Consider the following 24,212-nt stretch of genomic DNA (forward strand, 5'->3'; position numbering starts at 1 on the left):
TCATAATTGTGCCAGTGTGCACAAGTTGGAAGTATGTGATTTTTTTATATAGTTAATTTATTTTCACAGCATTTAGCAATGGTTGTGGCTGAACTTAATTAGGAGAGGAGTGCACATACTTTTTGCCATATAGTAAATAAGGCAAATGTTTGCATATTGTGCAACAGCAAACAATAAGGTCCTGACAAACTTGGTCCTGACAAGCAGGTAATTACCAGGTAATTTAGTACCAGGTTCTACAAGGGATCCTGTCATTCATAAGGCACCAACATGAATTCAACCGCTTATCCAATTGGGGTCGCAAGAGGGGGTGCTGGAGCCTATCCCAGCTTTTCAGTGGGCGCAAGGCACAAAGTAACACCCTGGACGGGGCGTCAGTCCATTGCAGGGCAGACGCACATACATACGCACACACACATACACACACCCATTCACCTATATGACAATTCAGTGTCTCCAATTAACCTAAATGCATGTTTTTGGACTGTGGGAGGAAACTGGAGCTCCCGGAGGAAACTAATGCAGACACGGGGAGAACATGCAAACTCCGCACAGAAAGAACCAACATTAGTTTTTTATTTAATTTTCATCAACCTGGTCAGGGTCACGGCGAGTCCAACATGTGTCCAATCTGAGGCCACTTTTTATCACCTGCTGGTGCTGGGTTCCCACACAGAGCCATATCTTGTATGGAAAGCAACGCTAAGCTCCAAAGCAGAAAATGCTTTACCATTTCATCACTTAATTGTTATTGTAAGGAATAGTAGCAGAATTGTAACTCGGTTTGTAGTCCTTGTTATCATCCCATGCTGGTTGCATGTTAACGTGCTTCACTTAAAACTCAGCATTTTTCAAAAATAAAATAAACAAAAGCTGCTTAAACATCTGTATGTTACCTGTGTATTCACCGAGTATCAGTCTGGACATTATAACAGTGAAGATGGGTGCTGAGCTTTTCACAGTCTCTGCAAATGACACAGCTATGCTTTTCAGGCTAACCAGCCCTAACACCACAGTCGTGAACCTGTCAAGACAGAGAAGAGAAATAATTAAATATTTTAAAAAACAACCTTATTTCCAGAAGCTACAAAGAGCGGTTAACGCATCAGGCCACCAAAAGTATGTGAACAGCCTCTCTAATTACTGCAGTATATTGCTTTACCTACAATAATTGCTAGGAGGTGTATGTAAAATAAATTATACGCATCTAAATTACTTGGTATCACTTTGTGGAAACAGTTTGACAAAGTTTCATTCCAGTTCCAGCTTAACTGTGTCCTGTGTTATAAAAAAGATGGTTTGACAAGTTTGTTGTTAGGAAAGTGACCTGCCCTGACATCCACCCAATCACAAATCTTGTGGAGCTGTAATAATAATAGTTGTAATCAGCACAAAACATAGGGCTAACTCTTACTGGGCTGTCCAACAAGCTCACAGTCAGGTCTGCATATATTTGGCTATACAGTGGTACCTTGTAACGTCCCCTAAACTCGAAATATTTGAAACTCGATGCCCTTCGTGGAGGAAGTTGTACTCTTTAATTTGCTTTGTTTAGCGCTCTGATGACGTATTACTGCACCGCTCAAGCTAAGTGCGCATATGAGACGAATCTGTCTTATAGCTGGGGGTTCTGAGAAATTGTGAGAATCACCTTTTTCAAGTTTAAAATGCTTATCTTAAAAAAAACAAAAAAAGAAAAGCTTAATGTACTAAAAGAACAACAAAGGAACACTAAACTTCCCTTAATTATTACTGCTCATAAGTTCACTCCACTAACGAAATTTCTCGCTCGATGTTTTAGTACAATAAGTCTATATAAAAGCACTAAAATAAACAATATAAAAATACAATAAAAATAGCAATTTACCTTTACTTCTTTATTATTACCTTACGTTCTTAATCGTGAAGATGCTTGATCTTGGAATACCGTATTCTGTTCAGTAAAGGCGAATTGAAACTCAACGCCTTTAAAACTCGACACAAGTCCCAGAACCAATTGACATCGAGTTTTAAGGTACTACTGTTTAAGTGCATTGGTTTTTTTTCAATTATACAACAGGTAGTTCCGACCTTACAATCTGATTGGTTGAGAAACGTTCTAACTGTGCTGATATTCGTGATAACAGCACGGTCTTTTCACACCACAATGGTATTACTCCGCTGACGCGTTGCCAGTAACGACAAGCTTCACGCACACAAACGCGCACGCAGGCGACACAGCCTTTTTTTCCCGATCGCGTTTTAAATCCGTTATCTGATATACAATCTAGCGCACTGTGTAGGGAACATAAATCAATTGTCTAATATATTGTCTAGTGCACTATGTAGTGAACATGAATGCGTTATCCGATACACAATCTAGTGCACTATGTAGGGAACATTAATGTGTTTGTAACGCAAACAGTTAGCTTAATAGCCCAGTTAGCAGCTCCTAAGAGTTCTGTTATCACCCATATCCTTTGGTGTGTGCAAGATGTTTTTTATTTCTTTTTTTTCTCTTCGGAGGTTCTTGACTTTTTCTTCTTGTTGTTCTTACCTCCCTGAAATGAGTTTTTGCAACTTGGGATGTCTGCTTTGTAGTGTTAAACTTTATATTCGTTGTGGAACTACTTTTTGGCGAAAGGTATTGTCAATATTAAAGCATATTTATTATGAAATTCAGGGCTTCTTTGATTTATTTTCTTTCTTTATTTTGTAAAAACTGTTGTATAAAAGCAATAGAACACTTGAGGTCGTGTGTTATCGCGAATAACATCACGGCTGTGATGATCTACAAATCACAGCCGTGATGTTATTCGCGATAACACACTCCCTCTCGTGTTCTATTGCTTAAATACGCACCTAAATAAACAATTCAAAACTCTAAGTACAGAAACATCCAATTCATCAAACAGTAAAGTGTTTATCCTGATAGCAGTTTGAGCCACAATGATGCAAAATCAATCAGCATCTCATTTAGGTACATGTATAGGCCCAAAGATGTTGCATAAGCAGCAGTTCGAAAGAGGCTGTTTCATGCCTCAAATATCCCAGAGGAGGTAGGTGCCAGCCTTCACCCTCTCAGGTTGGTAGCAGCCTGAGCTAGAGGGTAATGACGTTACAGAACTTTCTACACCCCCAGATCTAAAACTCAAGTTGCTACAGGTATTAGTATTTCAGAAACAGTCCAATAATGAAATCATAAATAAACTAGACAGAGCATTTAATCACAGGAAATAAACAGTTGCAGAAATCATTAAATTCCCAAGACTGTCGTGACATACACTTAATGTCTTAACCTTAACTGTAGCTTAACAACAATGCTGTCCAATACTGTTATATAGTTGGCATAATGTTACATGTAAATGTAACTTGACGGTGAAATGTAACTTTTAACCACATTATTTCCATTAGTCATTCAAGAGTTCTCATCCAATGTTCTCTATGCACACAAACCCAGACAGATATGGCAGGTAAACATGCATCACCTATTTGCACTAATCACATGAGTATTATCCTGAGCTCACACCAGCAGCAAATGTACGCCTTTTTCACTCAAACAGCTGATCACTCATTGCCCTGTGTTCACATCCACAGCGTAATCATTGCCTGTGGGCATGTGGTTACCATGGTTTTACTGATGCCAAGCAAAAGAAAAAAAAAAAAAAGCAAATGCCATGGCAGTACAGCATACCTTACTGGCTGGTATCTACAGACCATATAGAAAAAAAACTTAAACTCACTCAAACACAAATTAGATACCTTCCCACTCAGGTTTCACCACAAATCAGATGTGTTCCCTCCAAAAAAAGATGGAGGGAAATTGCTTGTCTATAAATTTCACTGTCTCATCACTGTCTGTGCAGTCAACATGACAAGAAAACACAGTGAACAAAAGTTTCTCTTCCATCTCAAGTAGGAACAATTACCTTGGAACCAAAAAAGAAGTGCATAGCCTTACTGTTGCAGAAATAGAGTGTGTACTGCTTAATGCTTAATTCCTATTGTAATTTGCACAAAGTTGAACTTTGCTAAACTTCTCCGCCCACTTTGTGTTGCCAACGTTTACACTGCATCCTGTCACTGAAAATAAATGACAGTCGGTTGCTTTGTTGTGAGGTGTGTGTACACAGAGTCAAGGTTTTATACAGGAAGATAGGCGCTTTAAAACTTCTATTGCTTCTATTACCTCATTAAACCCACAAAGAGCATGATCATGAGAAAGTTGGGTGGGTATTCGGATCGGGATTTGTGCTGATACAGGCAGCAGGGCACGAACATCTTGATGCAGCCGATCACAGTGGTGGAGAGCATCTGAACAGCACCTGCAAAAACATTAATAATAATAATAATAATAATAATCTAGGGCAAATAAAATGCTTTTGTCATATATACACATACACATTTACAGTACATTTAAAATGTTTTTCCACATATCCCAGCTTGTACGAAAGCTTTGGAAGATCAGCCATTGTACAGTGCCCATGAAGCCAAGATGGTTAAGGGCCTTGCTCAATGCCCCAACAATGGCTACATTTCAGAGCTGGGATTCAAACCCACAACCTTTTGATCGGCAGCCCAAACCTCTACCCACTACTACCACTGTCTCAAATAAATAAAGACAGTCATCGTTGAGAAGTCGCACTTTAAAACTGGACACACTTTTTGACTGGGGCTACAAAATAAAATGAATGCTGAACAGCTGACATGGATAAACACCCTACATAACTAAAAATAAACACCAGAACATCACAGATCACTATTTAAGCTTGCTGAACATCGCATTTAAAAGACAAACATGTTGTGGGTTTGAATCCCAGCTTTGCCATGTAGCCACTATTGGGGGCCCTTCACCATCTCAGCTTCATGGGCACTGGGTGTGGTCTCCGGTTACAGTAAGAAACTTTATTCTTTTCAAAAGTTTTTGGAGCAGGACTGCATACATTGCTCCCTTTCAGCTACAAGAGCCTTTGCAAGATCAATCATTGGAGATATGACCTGGCTTGCAGACAGCATCCCAATTTATTCACTTAAAGTCCCAGTCCATAGTTCCTCATTCAACCTTCTTGGCACTGTGAATTTAGGCAAGTCAATTTCTTCTGGTATTCAAAAATCCAAAATTGACTGTTAGACCAAACAGATAAAAAGAATTTCTTCTTCAGATTATTGAGTGCAATGGTGATGTGGTAATGTTTGGCATGAGTGCTGCTACTCAGCCAGGGAAACCCAAATCTATACAGCTCCAATCAAACACACGTGATGATAAGGTGGCTTCCAGAGGCAGGTTGGAATTAAGAAATTAGGGTTACACAAAAGTAGTCTTTTCTTATATTATCTGTACTTCAACGGTTGAAGGTCCCATTAATGGGTTAGCTGTTATTGGTCCAAATGCTGTCTTGATCAAAATGGCTTGTGAAAAGTCAGAAAGGTCAGTGGAAAACTTGGCTATGAACTGAGCTGAAATTAACTACGGCCACACCTACAGGTTTTCTAAAACCTTTCCCCAATACTGAAACAGTTAAATACACAACACACCAAAGTAAATGTTTTAGAAATAGATTTGCCATTTATACAGTTCTCTCAAATGGGTTACACAGTTTTAGCTCCAATGCACTGATATTCACTGTAACATCCTTGGACAGATGTTTCTTCTAATGCTTGGAAAAATAAATGATATTTTACTGTATTTTTACCTAGTATGTAACTACACCATTAGCAGACCACTAAGTAAGCATTTTTGTACAGTAGTGTGCAATTTGAGACATAGCCACATCAACCGTTTTTGTTATTTTGAACCTCCTCCCTTCAGCTGTGATTAGCCTATCAAAATAAGTTTCTTCCTGCTCTAAGGCATTCTGGTTGTTATCCACCTTTAAGCCAAAATCTCTCTCAAGACTGTACAGACTATCTTGCTTGAGATAAGCCTGGCCTTGCAAGACTAATAAACAGTAGATTTATGGCATTTAAAAAGCTTCACTGACTTGAAGTCCTCACTGGTCATGCAAGTTTAAGACAAAACCGACAGGATATTCAAGAACACATTACTGTGAGCAGGCTCTTAGAGAAGAACCAGCTGCTTACCCAGCAAAGTTGGCTCTCCCTCCAAAAGGGAAAGGATGTACTTGTTGAGAAAGAGTGTGCAGAAGCTGAAGAAGTACCACAGGCAGAGATATGCCAGCGATTTAGAGTTCAAGATGCCAGAGTCAGCCTCAATCACAGTAGTCTCTGTAATTGTGACCTTCAGCACATGCTCGTTGGGCACGCTCTCGCTGCGTGCTAGGATCACTCTCTCATGACGTGGTCTCTTGAACAGCACAGCAAGCTTTGAGAACATGGACCTCCCCGTTCGGCCATTGCCTGCCATGCTGCTCTGAGCGGTGGGGACTAGGCATGCAACAAGCACCCAGTCTTCTGGAGAAAGGGGGCAATGTATAGAGATCTGAAAATTTTATTCCATCTTATATAGCTTGTGGCCTCTCAAAGGATTAAAAGTTCTGTGTTGAGGAGGCTAGTGGTGAAAGTCGGAAGTGCCCTGCAATAAAAAGAAAAAAATTATATTAGGGATGTCAATAATTAATGTGTTAACCAATAACCAACTAAAGACTCAACAAAAAGAACATTTCAATTCATTTTCAACAGCTGATGGTTGATTTAAAGAGTGAAGCTACAAATGTCTCCACACAAGATAGACATTATATATAAATATAATTATATTAATAAAATAATTTATTATTAATGATTATAATCAATAATATCAATTATAATTAGATTATTATCAAGATCAATTATATTATTTAAATCAGGAATAATTTTACTATTATGCATTAAAATCACAAAGGGAAGCTGTTCTGTGTCTGTGTTCTGTGGACAGAAATGATGTGGATATTTTGCATCATATACCATTACAAAGACAGAACACGGCTTACCAGCTTATCCAACTTAGCATGTTTAGTTAGCACTTGTAATGAGCTGTTCGATACCGAATCTGTTTAAAACCTACATTGTTAATGTTAAACTGGTTCTGCTCATGATGTTTATATTTATCTTACTGTATTGCTGACACGTTTATTATGTTATGCTGTTTTTCGTTGAATAAAGCATAAAGATGTGTTGATATGAAACTTGATATGATGTGTTTAATACTTTTCTTTAACAAAACCATTATTGTCACACCTACAAATTCTTTTCAACAAATGTAACAAAATCCATTTCTAATTTGTAAGAATTCTTTTGGTTTTTCATTACATCCTGTTTGACTGATGTACAAATACAACATGACAAAAAAATTCCCTTTTGATTTATTTATAACTATATTAGAGGTAGGATTATCTTCATGCAGTGGCTACAATATCTAAAATTTCCATATCAACTGGTATGGAAATAACGGAAAAAAACTGTAATTAATCTGTCAGAAAAGTGTATTTTGCCCATTCCAAATGTATGTCCACAAGAGAGGACCTAGGTGCCTGGAGGATCTGGAGATTCTCAGGATTTATAATGAAAGGTAATTGGAGAAGGAACACCATTTCAAAATGTTGTATTTTTTTTTAGCCCCAGATTGTGCCGACCAAGTGCCCTGGGCAAAATTTCACATGCACCACTTTAGTAGGTTCTTAAAACAAAGAAATACCCATTTTTAACTGCTATGATACCTGATAATTAAGAGCAGAGTAGTGTCACTAATCACTTTAACTGTCAACAACATAGACAGTTAAACAACATAGAGGAATGCAAAAATTTGGATAAAAAACAGTTTTTTTTTGTACATATCATAATTTTGTATGTTGTAGTCAGAAATGCAGAGGGCCCCATCTATCAAGCCATTGCATGAAGATGTCACAGAATGCTTCATCTGTTTTCATACAACTGGGAGAAATACATTAACATGTGTTAGGTGTCGGTTCATGCTCCTGTTGAAGTATTTTGCAGGGTGAATTTTCTCAATTGCAACAACAGATGTTATAAATTTGTCCCACATTTCTTAGTAACAAATCATTTTACACTTATCATCCATCATGCTTTTTGTTTTTCGTTTTGGCAGTGAGCAGGGCTGGATCAGTCCTACAAATCAGAATAATCAGTACGTCTCCTCATCAATCAGCCAGCAGAAGTCGTAATTGCACCAGTTATGCGGAACCCTGGTCCAGCTTATCCCACTCTGAACAACAGCCAATCGTTGTTCATGTGGCCTCCCAGCCCAGCCACATGGCAGAGCTGAGATCCGATACAATGTCTGCAAAATCCCAGCTCTGGTGTGCTAGCGTATTTTACCACTGCACCACCTGAGCAGCATCTTATCAATGTTTTTATTTTTGTAAGCATATGCTCACTCCTAATTTATTGCCTTGTTTCATATAATAATTATAGTTTACTAACAAAACAAAGTTTGAGTCATAAAGTTAAACAGGATCTGACAGTCTCAATATTAAGGGCCATGCAGTAGTCATTATTCCTATTTCTGTGACCTTTTTCCCCACTCACACATGTTTAGCGTCACCAGTCACTGGCCCGGATGCTCCAGTATCTATGACCAGATGGCAGCATGATAAAATATCTGTGAGTGAGGTCATCCGCAATGCTGGTGGCTCTGCAGATGCAGCGTCCCTTATAGATGTTCTTCATGTTAAGCAGAGAGATGCCCACAATTCTTTTAATCTGTAAATTCAAAACAGTCTTAAAGTGCTTAGGTAATTGCACCTTCAAGCCAGGTTTCCACTTGCTTCAGAACTGGCGCTGTCCGCCTCAGTAGTGGTCTGTAGGCTGGTGCCAGAAAGACCTGTGGTCAGAGGAGACCAGGAGGGGGCGGGGCAAAGCCTTATACAAAGTGTGAACGTTGATGAAAAAAAAAAAAAAAAAAAAGTGTCAAACTTGTTTTTCCCACAAACGGCATAATCCACATGTAGGTCAAATTTAGAAGTACTGTCTTTAAAATCAAGTGGTTGAAAATATCATCAGTAAATGCAGTCTGCAGCTTCATGTAGCTCCACAGAGTCCATCTGGTGCTACTTTAGCATTAGCACTGGAAGCTATGTACACTGCTACAATAAGAACAGCAGTAAATTGCTTTGGTAAACAAAATGTAAACACCACTGCGGTACACAATTACGGTATTATTGCACCATCCACTGTTTATGTAAACACATAAGCCCCCATGACGAGTCTAGCTGCCATCTTTGGGTATTAATAATTTCTACAACTGTTCTTTTTCTGTGACTGAACGGTGATTGGAACAATTACTCAGGCTTGTCATCCTGTGGGGGTGGGGGTTAGGGTATCCAGCAAACTAGTCCCAGGGCTAAGCAGATTTTTTTTAGTAGTTCCCTGACACAAAATAAGTCTGACTGTAGGCCTGTTTATTCAAAATATGTGGTTAAATTTACTGTCAAGTGTTGTAAATTATGCTGGAATATACTATTTCCTTCTGTTTTGTAAAACAGCGGGTTGAAACCACGATGAAAATCATTCTGTTGGTATTTGAACTGAGTTTTCATATCCACAGGAACTTTAGTTACTGTAACTAATACAGAAAATACAACACAAGGGTAGATGCCAAATTTAAAGAAAGAAGAAATTTTTAAGAAATAATTAATGCAGGCATGTGTATATAAAAAAAAAACCTGACGATCTAAAAATACCAGCTCTAGCCCTACTATGTTCTCAAATATAATCTCACTATTATAAGTGGTTCTAGGGCTGGGCGGTATGACGGTTCATTCGGTATACCAACTTTTATTCCTCACACGGTATGGATTTTTCATATACTGTCATACAGTAACATAGATAATTTTAACAGCTGTAGGCTTCAAAAGGCAGCAAACTTTATATTATTGTTTGCCGCTAAAAACGCTATGGAGTGCTGAGCAGATTAAGTAGTTAGCCAGTTAGCATTAGCATGACAGATGAGAGAGGTTGCCCCAATATGGTAAAAAAAAAAAAAGATGGAAGACGAATATGCACCAGTTTCAGGTATGTCTTACTGGGCGAAAATACTTCATGTTAGTCACTATTTCAACGTTATAAGCAAACTGGAAGCAGAGATATTTAAAGTAGTCCACTTTTCTACAACAGACATGTAGTCAGGTTGTACAGTGGAGTTTGCAAACGTCGTTTTATTTGTAAGAGAGAGCTAAGGGTAATCGTACAATACTTAAATATTAAATAAACAACATAAATTTTATTTATTGCAACTGTTTTATGTGTACTGATTCCATCATACAGTGGGGCAAAAAAGTATTTAATCAGTCACTGATTGTGCAAGTTCTCCTACTTAGAAAGATGAGAGAGGTCTGTAATTTTCATCATAGGTACACTTCAACTATGAAAGACAAAATGAGAAAAAAATCCAGGAAATCACATTGTAGGATTTTTAAAGAATTTATTTGTAAATTATGGTAGAAAATAAGTATTTGGTCAATAACAAAAGTTCAACTCAATACTTTGTAACATAACCTTTGTTGGCAATGACAGAGGTCAAACGTTTCCTGTAAGTCTTCACCAGGTTTGCACACACTGTAGCTGATATTTTGGCCCATTCCTCCATGCAGATCTCCTCTAGAGCAGTGATGTTTTGGGGCTGTCGCTGGGCAACATGGACTTTCAACTCCCTCCACAAATTTTCTATGGGGTTGAGGTCTGGAGACTGGCTAGGTCACTCCAGGACCTTGAAATGCTTTATACGGCGCCACTCCTTCGTTGCCCGAGCGGTGTGTTTGGGATAATTGTCATGCTGGAAGACCCAGCCACGTTCCATCTTCAATGCTCTCACTGATGGAAGGAGGTTTTGGCTTAAAATCTCACGATACATGGCCCCGTTCATTCTTCCCTTAACAAGGATCCGTCGTCCTGTCCCCTTTGCAGAAAAACAGCCCCAAAGCATGATGTTTCCACCCCCATGCTTCACAGTAGGTATGGTGTTCTTGGGATGCAACTCAGCATTCTTCTTCCTCCAAACACGACGAGTTGAGTTTTTACCAAAAAGTTCCATTTTGGTTTCATCTGACCACATGATATTCTCCCAATCCTCTTCTGGATCATCCATATGCTCTCTGGCAAACTTTAGACGGGCCTGGACATGTACTGGCTTAAGCAGGGGGACACGCCTGGCACTGCAGGATTTGAGTCCCTCTCGGTGTAGTGTGTTACTGATGGTAGCCTTTGTTACTTTGGTCCCAGCTCTCTGCAGGTCATTCATCAGGTCCCTCCGTGTAGTTCTGGGATTTTTGCTCACCGTTCTCATGATCATTTTGACCCCACGGGATGAGATCTTGCGTGGGGCCCCAGATCGAGGGAGATTATCAATGGTCTTGTATGTCTTCCATTTTCTTACAATTGCTCCCACAGTTGATTTATTCACACCAACCTGCTTGCCTATTGTAGATTCACTCTTCCCAGCCTGGTGCAGGTCTACAATTTTCTTCCTGGTGTCCTTCGACAGCTCTTTGGTCTTGGCCATGGTTGAGTTTGGAGTCTGACTGTTTGAGGCTGTGGACAGGTGTCTTTTATACAGATAACGAGGTCAAACAGGTGCCATTAATACAGGTAACGAGTGGAGGACAGAAGAGCTTCTTAAAGAAGAAGTTACAGGTCTGTGAGAGCCAGAAATCTTGCTTGTTTGTGGGTGACCAAATACTTATTTTCCACCATAATTTACAAATAAATTCTTTAAAAATCCTACAATGTGATTTCCTGGATTTTTTTTCTCATTTTGTCTCTCATAGTTGAAGTGTACCTATGATGAAAATTACAGACCTCTCTCATCTTTCCAAGTAGGAGAACTTGCACAATCAGTGGCTGACTAAATACTTTTTGGCCCCACTGTATATTGTGTCATTTTGTGGGGCCAAGCAAAGCTTATAGTACTCAAAACCTTCATTATATACATGGTGAAATGAAAATGTTTTATATTATGTGTACTTATGACAGTAGAATAAGCCACAGACATAAAAAATCCCAGTCATACAAAAAATAAAACATACCATGATATACCATGAAACCTTCAGAATCTTAAAAAATACTGTGATACAAATTTTTGGTCATACCGCCCAGCCCTAAATGGTTCTCAAATAAATTTAGATTAAGGAACACCACTAATCAATTTAAAACCTCGAAGTACCACCTATTGTACACTGATCAACTAAAACGTTAGGATCAATCATCTAATATGCTGTCAAAACAACACTGATCTGCCAAGACAACTAAGAGAGTCCTATGACACATTCAGCACATCAGCAGTACTCTAAAAACTTTCATTTAAATCACAGTAGCCTTTTTGTTGGTCAGTACCAGATGCCATAGCCTCCATGCCCTCTGGCATCAGTGAGTCATGGTCAACCAACAATAACCCAGATCGTGGCTGGTCCCTTCTTGGACCACTGTCAGTATGTACTCAGCAGTGCTGCCTGTAAGTATCCCTTGTTGTTTTGAAGGTACTTCAACCCAGTTGCTTGGCTATAAAAATTTGGCCTTTATTGAAGTCGCTCTGTTCTTTATGCTGATGATGACATTTAAAACTGGTACAAAATAGACATTGCCATGCACATTTTCGGGGTATACAGTCCCCTCCACAATTACTGCCATTCCAGATGAGTAAGTGTTCAACAATAAAAAATCCTCTGTCAATATTCTAATAAAAGATATTCTTATCAACTGCAGCGAATGTGGAGAACTTAATTCCAATTTTAGGCATTCTAAGCAGTAATAAATGTGAAGATGTCTAACTTCTTCCCTCACGAAAAAATTGTGTTTCTATTAAATACATTTGAAAAATTATTTTTAAAAGTTGTTTCTTCAGTTAAATTATTTATATTACCTCCATCTTTCAATTTTGTTGAAATAAAGATTTCCTAAATTTTAAATCGTTGAAAAGACAAAGGTTTTAATGGGGTGTTCTATTTTTTTAAATATCTGTAAAGTGTGTATGTATGTATAGTAGAAAGAGTTTCAAGTTTTCCAAGGATTTTACTGATGACCTTCAAAAGCAAAATAAGAGTGAAAGGTTCAACAATAGGCAAGTGAATTGCTGAGGGAATCATCACTGCGTATAGGCTTTGCCAAAAAAAAAAAAACTATACTCAAACTTCAGGAGATGATTGTAAACCAGTTCAAAAAGACCATTTTTTTTTACGTCTTTCACCATCTACCATTCATAACATTATAAAAAGCTTCAGGGAATCTGAAGTGATCTCAGTCCATGTAGGGCAAAGCCAGAAACCACTGTTGAATGTACAAGACCTTTGAGCTCTCAGACAGCATAGCATGCTACAGTGATAAATACAGCCACGTGGGCTTGGGAGAAAACCTTTGTCACTTAACACAGTCTACCGTTGCATCAGGACACGCAACCTAAACCTCTATTATACAAGCGACTCAGAGTTCTCTGGGCCCCAAGCTCATCTCAGATGGTACGAAAGACAGTGAAAACATGTGATGTGGTCAACAAGTCCACAGTTCAGCTTGTTTTTGAAAAAAAAAAAAAGGACATTGAGTTCTCTATGCCAAAGATGAGTGACAATCTGTCAAAAGCCAATGTACAGTGTATCACAAAAGTGAGTACACCCCTCACATTTCTGCAAATATTTTATTATATCTTTTCATGGGACAACACTATAGAAATAAAACTTGGATATAACTTAGAGTAGTCAGTGTACAACTTGTATAGCAGTGTAGATTTACTGTCTTCTGAAAATAACTCAACACACAGCCATTAATGTCTAAATGGCTGGCAACATAAGTGAGTACACCCCACAGTGAACATGTCCAAATTGTGCCCAAAGTGTCAATATTTTGTGTGACCACCATTATTATCCAGCACTGCCTTAACCCTCCTGGGCATGGAGTTCACCAGAGCTGCACAGGTGGCTACTGGAATCCTCTTCCACTCCTCCATGATGACATCACGGAGCTGGTGGATGTTAGACACCTTGAACTCCTCCACCTTCCACTTGAGGATGCGCCACAGGTGCTCAATTGGGTTTAGTCCATCACCTTTACCTTCAGCTTCCTCAGCAAGGCAGTTGTCATCTTGGAGGTTGTGTTTGGGGTCGTTATCCTGTTGGAAAACTGCCATGAGGCCCAGCTTTCGAAGGGAGGGGATCATGCTCTGTTTCAGAATGTCACAGTACATGTTGGAATTCATGTTTCCCTCAATGAACCGCAGCTCCCCAGTGCCAGCAACACTCATGCAGCTTAAGACCATGATGCTACCATCACCATGCTTGACTGTAGGCAAGATACAGTTGTCTTGGTACTTCTCACCAGGGCGCCGCTACACATGCTGGACACCATCTGAGCCAAACAAGTTTATCTTGGTCTCGTCAGACCACAGGGCATTCCAGTAATCCATGTTCTTGGACTGCTTGTCTTCAGCAAACTGTTTGCGGGCTTTCTTGTGCGTCAGCTTCCTTCTGGGACGACGACCATGCAGACCGAGTTGATGCAGTGTGCGGCGTATGGTCTGAGCACTGACAGGCTGACCTCCCACGTCTTCAACCTCTGCAGCAATGCTGGCAGCACTCATGTGTCTATTTTTTAAAGCCAACCTCTGGATATGATGCCGAACACGTGGACTCAACTTCTTTGGTCGACCCTGGCGAAGCCTGTTCCGAGTGGAACCTGTCCTGGAAAACCGCTGTATGACCTTGGCCACCATGCTGTAGCTCAGTTTCAGGGTGTTAGCAATCTTCTTATAGCCCAGGCCATCTTTGTGGAGAGCAACAATTCTATTTCTCACATCCTCAGAGAGTTCTTTGCCATGAGGTGCCATGTTGAATATCCAGTGGCCAGTATGAGAGAATTGTACCCAAAACACCAAATTTAACAGCCCTGCTCCCCATTTACACCTGGGACCTTGACACATGACACCAGGGAGGGACAACGACACATTTGGGCACAATTTGGACATGTTCACTGTGGGGTGTACTCACTTATGTTGCCAGCTATTTAGACATTAATGGCTGTGTGTTGAGTTATTTTCAGAAGACAGTAAATCTACACTGCTATACAAGTTGTACACTGACTACTCTAAGTTATATACAAGTTTCATGTCTATAGTGTTGTCCCATGAAAAGATATAATGAAATATTTGCAGAAATGTGAGGGGTGTACTCACTTTTGTGATACACTGTATGTCATGGTGCAGATCTGTCTCCTTTTGAAAACGTATGGTGCACCATGAAGATGTATATCTATTTAAAAAATAGCATACCATAAAGTTAATCACTGTAGCCACACTGATCAGCCATAACATTAAAACCACCTCCTTGTTTCTACACTCACTGTCCATTTTATCAGCGCCACTTACGCCTGCTTTCACCCTTCTTCAATGGTCAGGATCATAACAGAGCAGGTATTATTTGGGTGGTGGATCATTCTCAGCACTGCAGTGACAATGACATAGTGGTGGTGTGTTAGTGTGTGTTGTGCTGGTATGAGTGGATCAGACACAGCAGCCCTGATGGAGTTTTTAAATACTGTGTCCACTCACTGTCCACTTAGACACTCCTACCTAGTTTGTCCACCTTGTAGATGTAAAGTCAGAGACGATTGCTCATCTATTGCTGCTGTTTAAGTTGGTCATCTTCTAAACCTTCATTAGTGGTCACAGTGATTATATATATATATATACAGTATATATACAGTATATATATACAGTGTATCACAAAAGTGAGTACACCCCTCACATTTCTGCAGATATTTAAGTATATCTTTTCATGGGACAACACTGACAAAATGACACTTTGACACAATGAAAAGTAGTCTGTGTGCAGCTTATATAACAGTGTAAATTTATTCTTCCCTCAAAATAACTCAATATACAGCCACTAATGTCTAAACCACCGGCAACAAAAGTGAGTACACCCCTTAGTGAAAGTTCCTGAAGTGTCAATATTTTGTGTGGCCACCATTATTTCCCAGAACTGCCTTAACTCTCCTGGGCATGGAGTTTACCACAGCTTCACAGGTTGCCACTGGAATGCTTTTCCACTCCTCCATGACGACATCACGGAGCTGGCGGATATTCAAGACTTTGCGCTCCTCCACCTTCCGCTTGAGGATGCCCCAAAGATGTTCTATTGGGTTTAGGTCTGGAGACATGCTTGGCCAGTCCATCACCTTTACCCTCAGCCTCTTCAATAAAGCAGTGGTCGTCTTAGAGGTGTGTTTGGGGTCATTATCATGCTGAAACACTGCCCTGCGACCCAGTTTCCGGAGGGAGGGGATCATGCTCTGCTTCAGTATTTCACAGTACATATTGGAGTTCATGTGTCCCTCAATGAAATGTAACTCCCCAACACCTGCTGCACTCATGCAGCCCCAGACCATGGCATTCCCACCACCATGCTTGACTGTAGGCATGACACACTTATCTTTGTACTCCTCACCTGATTGCTGCCACACATGCTTGAGACCATCTGAACCAAACAAATTAATCTTGGTCTCATCAGACCATAGGACATGGTTCCAGTAATCCATGTCCTTTGTTGACATGTCTTCAGCAAACTGTTTGCGGGTTTTCTTGTGTAGAGACTTCAGAAGAGGCTTCCTTCTGGGGTGACCAATTTGATGTAGTGTGCGGCGTATGGTCTGAGCACTGACAGGCTGACCCCCCACCTTTTCAATCTCTGCAGCAATGCTGACAGCACTCCTGCGCCTATCTTTCAAAGACAGCAGTTGGTTGTGACGCTGAGCATGTGCACTCAGCTTCTTTGGACGACCAACGCGAGGTCTGTTCTGAGTGGACCCTGCTCTTTTAAAACGCTGGATGATCTTGGCCACTGTGCTGCAGCTCAGTTTCAGGGTGTTGGCAATCTTCTTGTAGCCTTGGCCATCTTCATGTAGCGCAACAATTCGTCTTTTAAGATCCTCAGAGAGTTTTTGATAATGACCCCAAACACACCTCTAAGACGACCACTGCTTTATTGAAGAGGCTGAGGGTAAAGGTGATGGACTGGCCAAGCATGTCTCCAGACCTAAACCCAATAGAACATCTTTGGGGCATCCTCAAGCGGAAGGTGGAGGAGCGCAAAGTCTCGAATATCCGCCAGCTCCGTGATGTCGTCATGGAGGAGTGGAAAAGCATTCCAGTGGCAACCTGTGAAGCTCTGGTAAACTCCATGCCCAGGAGAGTTAAGGCAGTTCTGGGAAATAATGGTGGCCACACAAAATATTGACACTTCAGGAACTTTCACTAAGGGGTGTACTCACTTTTGTTGCTGGTGGTTTAGACATTAATGGCTGTATATTGAGTTATTTTGAGGGAAGAATAAATTTACACTGTTATATAAGCTGCACACAGACTACTTTTCATTGTGTCAAAGTGTCATTTTGTCAGTGTTGTCCCATGAAAAGATATACTTAAATATCTGCAGAAATGTGAGGGGTGTACTCACTTTTGTGATACACTGTATATATATATATATATATATACATATATATAGCCTTAACTCTCCTGGGCATGGAGTTTACCAGAGCTTCACAGGTTGCCACTGGAATGCTTTTCCACTCCTCCATGATGACATCACGGAGCTGGCGGATATTCGAGACTTTGCGCTCCTCCACCTTCCGCTTGAGGATGCCCCAAAGATGTTCTATTGGGTTTAGGTCTGGAGACATGCTTGGCCAGTCCATCACCTTTACCCTCAGCCTCTTCAATAAAGCAGTGGTCATCTTAGAGGTGTGTTTGGGGTCATTATCATGCTGGAACACTGCCCTGCGACCCAGTTTCCGGAGGGAGGGGATCATGCTCTGCTTCAGTATTTCACAGTACTTATTGGAGTGCATGTGTCCCGCAATGAAATGTAACTCCCCAACACCTGCTGCACTCATGCAGCCCCAGACCATGGCATTCCCACCACCATGCTTGACTGTAGGCATGACACACTTATCTTTGTACTCCTCAACTGATTGCCGCCACACATGCTTGAGACCATCTGAACCAAACAAATTAATCTTGGTCTCATCAGACCATAGGACATGGTTCCAGTAATCCATGTCCTTTGTTGACATGTCTTCAGCAAACTGTTTGCAGGCTTTCTTGTGTAGAGACTTCAGAAGAGGCTTCCTTCTGGGGTGACAGCCATGCAGACCAATTTGATGTAGTGTGCGGCGTATGGTCTGAGCACTGACTGGCTGACCCCCCACCTTTTCAATCTCTGCAGCAATGCTGACAGCACTCCTGCGCCTATCTTTCAAAGACAGCAGTTGGATGTGACGCTGAGCACGTGCACTCAGCTTCTTTGGACGACCAACGCGAGGTCTGTTCTGAGTGGACCCTGCTTCTTTAAAATGCTGGATGATCTTGGCCACTGTGCTGCAGCTCAGTTTCAGGGTGTTGGCAATCTTCTTGTAGCCTTGGCCATCTTCATGTAGCGCAACAATTCGTCTTTTAAGATCCTCAGAGAGTTCTTTGCCATGAGGTGCCATGTTGGAACTTTCAGTGACCAGTATGAGAGAGTGTGAGAGCTGTACTACTAAATTAAACACACCTGCTCCCTATGCACACCTGAGACCTAGTAACACTAACAAATCACATGACATTTTGGAGGGAAAATGACAAGCAGTGCTCAATTTGGACATTTAGGGGTGTAGTCTCTTAGGGGTGTACTCACTTTTGTTGCCGGTGGTTTAGACATTAATGGCTGTATATTGAGTTATTTTGAGGGAAGAATAAATTTACACTGTTATATAAGCTGCACACAGACTACTTTTCATTGTGTCAAAGTGTCATTTTGTCAGTGTTGTTCCATGAAAAGATATACTTAAATATCTGCAGAAATGTGAGGGGTGTACTCACTTTTGTGATACACTGTATATATATATATATATACATATATATATATATATATATATATATATATATATATATATATATATATACATATATATATATATATACTGTATGTATATATATATATACAGTGTATCACAAAAGTGAGTACACCCCTCACATTTCTGCAGATATTTAAGTATATCTTTTCATGGGACAACACTGACAAAATGACACTTTGACACAATGAAAAGTAGTCTGTGTGCAGCTTATATAACAGTGTAAATTTATTCTTCCCTTAAAATAACTCAATATACAGCCATTAATGTCTAAACCACCGGCAACAAAAGTGAGTACACCCCTTAGTGAAAGTTCCTGAAGTGTCAATATTTTGTGTGGCCACCATTATTTCACAGAACTGCCTTAACTCTCCTGGGCATGGAGTTTACCAGAGCTTCACAGGTTGCCACTGAAATGCTTTTCCACTCCTCCATGACGACATCACGGAGCTGGCGGATATTCGAGACTTTGCGCTCCTCCACCTTCCGCTTGAGGATGCCCCAAAGATGTTCTCTTGGGTTTAGGTCTGGAGACATGCTTGGCCAGTCCATCACCTTTACCCTCAGCCTCTTCAATAAAGCAGTGGTCGTCTTAGAGGTGTGTTTGGGGTCATTATCATGCTGGAACACTGCCCTGCGACCCAGTTTCCGGAGGGAGGGGATCATGCTCTGCTTCAGTATTTCACAGTACATATTGGAGTTCATGTGTCCCTCAATGAAATGTAACTCCCCAACACCTGCTGCACTCATGCAGCCCCAGACCATGGCATTCCCACCACCATGCTTGACTGTAGGCATGACACACTTATCTTTGTACTCCTCACCTGATTGCCGCCACACATGCTTGAGACCATCTGAACCAAACAAATTAATCTTGGTCTCATCAGACCATAGGACATGGTTCCAGTAATCCATGTCCTTTGTTGACATGTCTTCAGCAAACTGTTTGCGGGCTTTCTTGTGTAGAGACTTCAGAAGAGGCTTCCTTCTGGGGTGACAGCCATGCAGACCAATTTGATGTAGTGTGCGGCGTATGGTCTGAGCACTGACAGGCTGACCCCCCACCTTTTCAATCTCTGCAGCAATGCTGACAGCACTCCTGCGCCTATCTTTCAAAGACAGCAGTTGGATGTGACGCTGAGCACGTGCACTCAGCTTCTTTGGACGACCAACGCGAGGTCTGTTCTGAGTGGACCCTGCTCTTTTAAAACGCTGGATGATCTTGGCCACTGTGCTGCAGCTCAGTTTCAGGGTGTTGGCAATCTTCTTGTAGCCTTGGCCATCTTCATGTAGCGCAACAATTCGTCTTTTAAGATCCTCAGAGAGTTCTTTGCCATGAGGTGCCATGTTGGAACTTTCAGTGACCAGTATGAGAGAGTGTGAGAGCTGTACTACTAAATTGAACACACCTGCTCCCTATGCACACCCGACACCTAGTAACACTAACAAATCACATGACATTTTGGAGGGAAAATGACAAGCAGTGCTCAATTTGGACATTTAGGGGTGTAGTCTCTTAGGGGTGTACTCACTTTTGTTGCCGGTGGTTTAGACATTAATGGCTGTATATTGAGTTATTTTGAGGGAAGAATAAATTTACACTGTTATATAAGCTGCACACAGACTACTTTTCATTGTGTCAAAGTGTCATTTTGTCAGTGTTGTCCCATGAAAAGATATACTTAAATATCTGCAGAAATGTGAGGGGTGTACTCACTTTTGTGATACACTGTATATATATATATATATATATATATATATATATACACATATATATATATATATATATATATATATATATATATATATACACACATATATATATATACACAGGGGTTGGACAAAATAACTGAAACACCTGGTTTTAGACCACAATAATTTATTAGTATGGTGTAGGGCCTCCTTTTGCGGCCAATACAGCGTCAATTCGTCTTGGAAATGACATATACAAGTCCTGCACAGTGGTCAGAGGGATTTTAAGCCATTCTTCTTGCAGGATAGTGGCCAGGTCACTACATGATGCTGGTGGAGGAAAACGTTTCCTGACTCGCTTCTCCAAAACACCCCAAAGTGGCTCAATAATATTTAGATCTGGTGACTGTGCAGGCAGGGCTCTAGAGTGCGACCAATTTGGTCGCACATGCGACCTAATTTCTCAATGGTGCGACTACAAAAAATCTCAGGTCGCACCGGTGCGACCAGGCGTCCGAGGGAAAAAAAAACAACAGACACACATTAGGCCAATATCATGGTCTAAACCAATCAGAGATAGTGAAGGGCGGGACAATATTGTAGCGGTGATATGTGAGCGACATTCAGCTCAGCCAATCAGAATGCAGCACCAGGTTTATACATGTGCGTTCGGACGTTCTGCTGTAAGTTTAGTTTTGTATATGAGACTTGCCGGATGTTCCAGAATGGAAGTTCGGGTTCTGGAGCTCGGCGGTGTAAAGTGTTGTAACGCTCACTTAAGTCCTGACTAAACAGTTAAAGTGACTCTACCCTGCCGTGTGCCTTTATTCCCACACCTCCACCACCGCACAGCAAAAGACCCGCAGCATCCCCACCGGACAGCGGCTAGGTGAGCCGACCCTCTACAGTAGCAAGGGGCTAATGCTAGCGGTAAAGTGCCGCGATAGTGAAAGTAAAAACACGACAATATTTTCGTTAAGTAAAATATAAAAATAACTAAAAGACCAAAATATATTACAATACATGTAGTCAAAATACGCAGTGAGTGCACCGCAAGCGATTTTGGGAATCTGTGTAAAAGATACAGTAAAGCCGATAATATAATGCACTGCATTTAAGATTACACTCTAACACACACACAAACATATACATATCATTTTAAATATACACACACATATAAATAGATATACACACATACATACACATTTACTCTATTATTTTTATCATTTTTATAAGTGTGCTATAATTAGTCTGTAATACTATAATTAACTGTAAAGAAGACAGTGGCCGGCAATAGTATATTTGTGACTGGTTCTAATACATTTTGAATTGAAAGGCTAAAAAAGCCCAATGCATCTATAAAACACATTACATGCCTCGATAAATGCACTGCCCAAGTGTCCCCTCTCCCCACTGCCTTTCAGCGGCAGGCAGCAGCAAACAGATCATCAGACGAAACCATGTTGACCAGATTGTTAGTTATTTACAAGTCAATATTGCCTGTATGGACAGTGATTAAAAAAAAAAAAAAAAAAAAAGTGAACCTGTAAAACTGCGGTGTTAAATGCGATGCGGTCGAAAATTTGGGTGCACCTAACTTTTGTGCTGGTGCACCTAAGAAAAAAAGTTAGGTGCACCAGTGCAACCAGTGCAAAACGTTAGTCTAGAGCCCTGGCAGGCCATGGGAGATGTTCAACTTCACTTTCATGTTCATCAAACCAATCTTTCACCAGTCTTGCTGTGTGTATTGGTGCATTGTCATCCTGATACACGGCACCGCCATTGGATGCACATGGTCCTCCAGAATGGTTCGGTAGTCCTTGGCAGTGACGCGCCCATCTAGCACAAGTATTGGGCCAAGGGAATGCCATGATATGGCAGCCCAAACCATCACTGATCCACCCCCATGCTTCACTCTGGGCATGCAACAGTCTGGGTGGTACGCTTCTTTGGGGCTTCTCCACACCGTAACTCTCCCGGATGTGGGGAAAACAGTAAAGGTGGACTCATCAGAGAACAATACATGTTTCACATTGTCCACAGCCCAAGATTTGCGCTCCTTGCACCATTGAAACCGACGTTTGGCATTGGCACGAGTGACCAAAGGTTTGGCTATAGCAGCCCGGCCGTGTATATTGACCCTGTGGAGCTCCCGACGGACAGTTCTGGTGGAAACAGGAGAGTTGAGGTGCACATTTAATTTTGCCGTGATTTGGGCAGCCGTGGTTTTATGTTTTTTGGATACAATCCGGGTTAGCACCCGAACATCCCTTTCAGACAGCTTCCTCTTGCGTCCACAGTTAATCCTGTTGGATGTGGTTTGTCCTTCTTGGTGGTATGCTGACATTACCCTGGATACCGTGGCTCTTGATACATCACAAAGACTTGCTGTCTTGGTCACAGATGCGCCAGCAAGACGTGCACCAACAATTTGTCCTCTTTTGAACTCTGGTATGTCACCCATAATGTTGTGTGCATTGCAATATTTTGAGCAAAACTGTGCTCTTACCCTGCTAATTGAACCTTCACACTCTGCTCTTACTGGTGCAATGTGCAATTAATGAAGATTGGCCACCAGACTGGTCCAATTTAGCCAAGAAACCTCCCACACTAAAATGACAGGTGTTTCAGTTATTTTGTCCAACCCCTGTACATATACAGTGTATCACAAAAGTGAGTACACCCCTCACATTTTTGCAAATATTTCATTATATCTTTTCATGGGACAACACTATAGACATGAAACTTGTATATAACTTAGAGTAGTCAGTGTACAACTTGTATAGCAGTGTAGATTTACTGTCTTCTGAAAATAACTCAACACAGCCATTAATGTCTAAATATATATATACATATATATATATATATACATACATATATACAGTGTATCACAAAAGTGAGTACACCCCTCACATTTCTGCAAATATTTCATTATATCTTTTCATGGGACAACACTATAGACATAAAACTTGGATATAACTTAGAGTAGTCAGTGTACAGCTTGTATAGCAGTGTAGATTTACTGTCTTCTGAAAATAACTCAACACACAGCCATTAATGTCTAAATAGCTGGCAACATAAGTGAGTACACCCCACAGTGAACATGTCCAAATTGTGCCCAAATGTGTCGTTGTCCCTCCCTGGTGTCATGTATCAAGGTCCCAGGTGTAAATGGGGAGCAGGGCTGTTAAATTTGGTGTTTTGGGTACAATTCTCTCATACTGGCCACTGGATATTCAACATGACACCTCATGGCAAAGAACTCTCTGAGGATGTGAGAAATAGAATTGTTGCTCTCCACAAAGATGGCCTGGGCTATAAGAAGATTGCTAACACCCTGAAACTGAGCTACAGCATGGTGGCCATGGTCATACAGCGGTTTTCCAGGACAGGTTCCACTCGGAACAGGCTTCGCCAGGGTCGACCAAAAAAGTTGAGTCCACGTGTTCGGCGTCATATCCAGAGGTTGGCTTTAAAAAATAGACACATGAGTGGTGCCAGCATTGCTGCAGAGGTTGAAGACGTGGGAGGTCAGCCTGTCAGTGCTCAGACCATACGCCGCACACTGCATCAACTCGGTCTGCATGGTCGTCATCCCAGAAGGAAGCTGACGCACAAGAAAGCCCGCAAACAGTTTGCTGAAGACAAGCAGTCCAAGAACATGGATTACTGGAATGCCCTGTGGTCTGACGAGACCAAGATAAACTTGGTTGGCTCAG

The 24,212-nt window shown here is 41.0% G+C and overlaps 1 protein-coding gene across 1 annotated transcript in view; it reads right to left on the minus strand.

The window, feature by feature from the left end:
* The window catches only part of si:ch73-236j9.2 (solute carrier family 35 member E2A), a 49,304-nt gene that overhangs the window by 20,892 nt on the left and 4,200 nt on the right, over positions 1-24,212 (minus strand). The window contains exons 2-4 of the mRNA XM_062999174.1: positions 6,061-6,511; positions 4,169-4,304; positions 897-1,024 (exon numbers count right to left, since the gene is read on the minus strand). Coding sequence (XP_062855244.1) covers positions 897-1,024; positions 4,169-4,304; positions 6,061-6,343 — 547 coding nt within the window. The 5' untranslated portion in view covers positions 6,344-6,511. The remainder of the gene's footprint in view (positions 1-896; positions 1,025-4,168; positions 4,305-6,060; positions 6,512-24,212) is intronic.

This window comes from Trichomycterus rosablanca, chromosome 7, assembly GCF_030014385.1.
Source record: "Trichomycterus rosablanca isolate fTriRos1 chromosome 7, fTriRos1.hap1, whole genome shotgun sequence".
In the NCBI taxonomy this organism is placed as follows: Eukaryota; Metazoa; Chordata; class Actinopteri; order Siluriformes; family Trichomycteridae; genus Trichomycterus; species Trichomycterus rosablanca.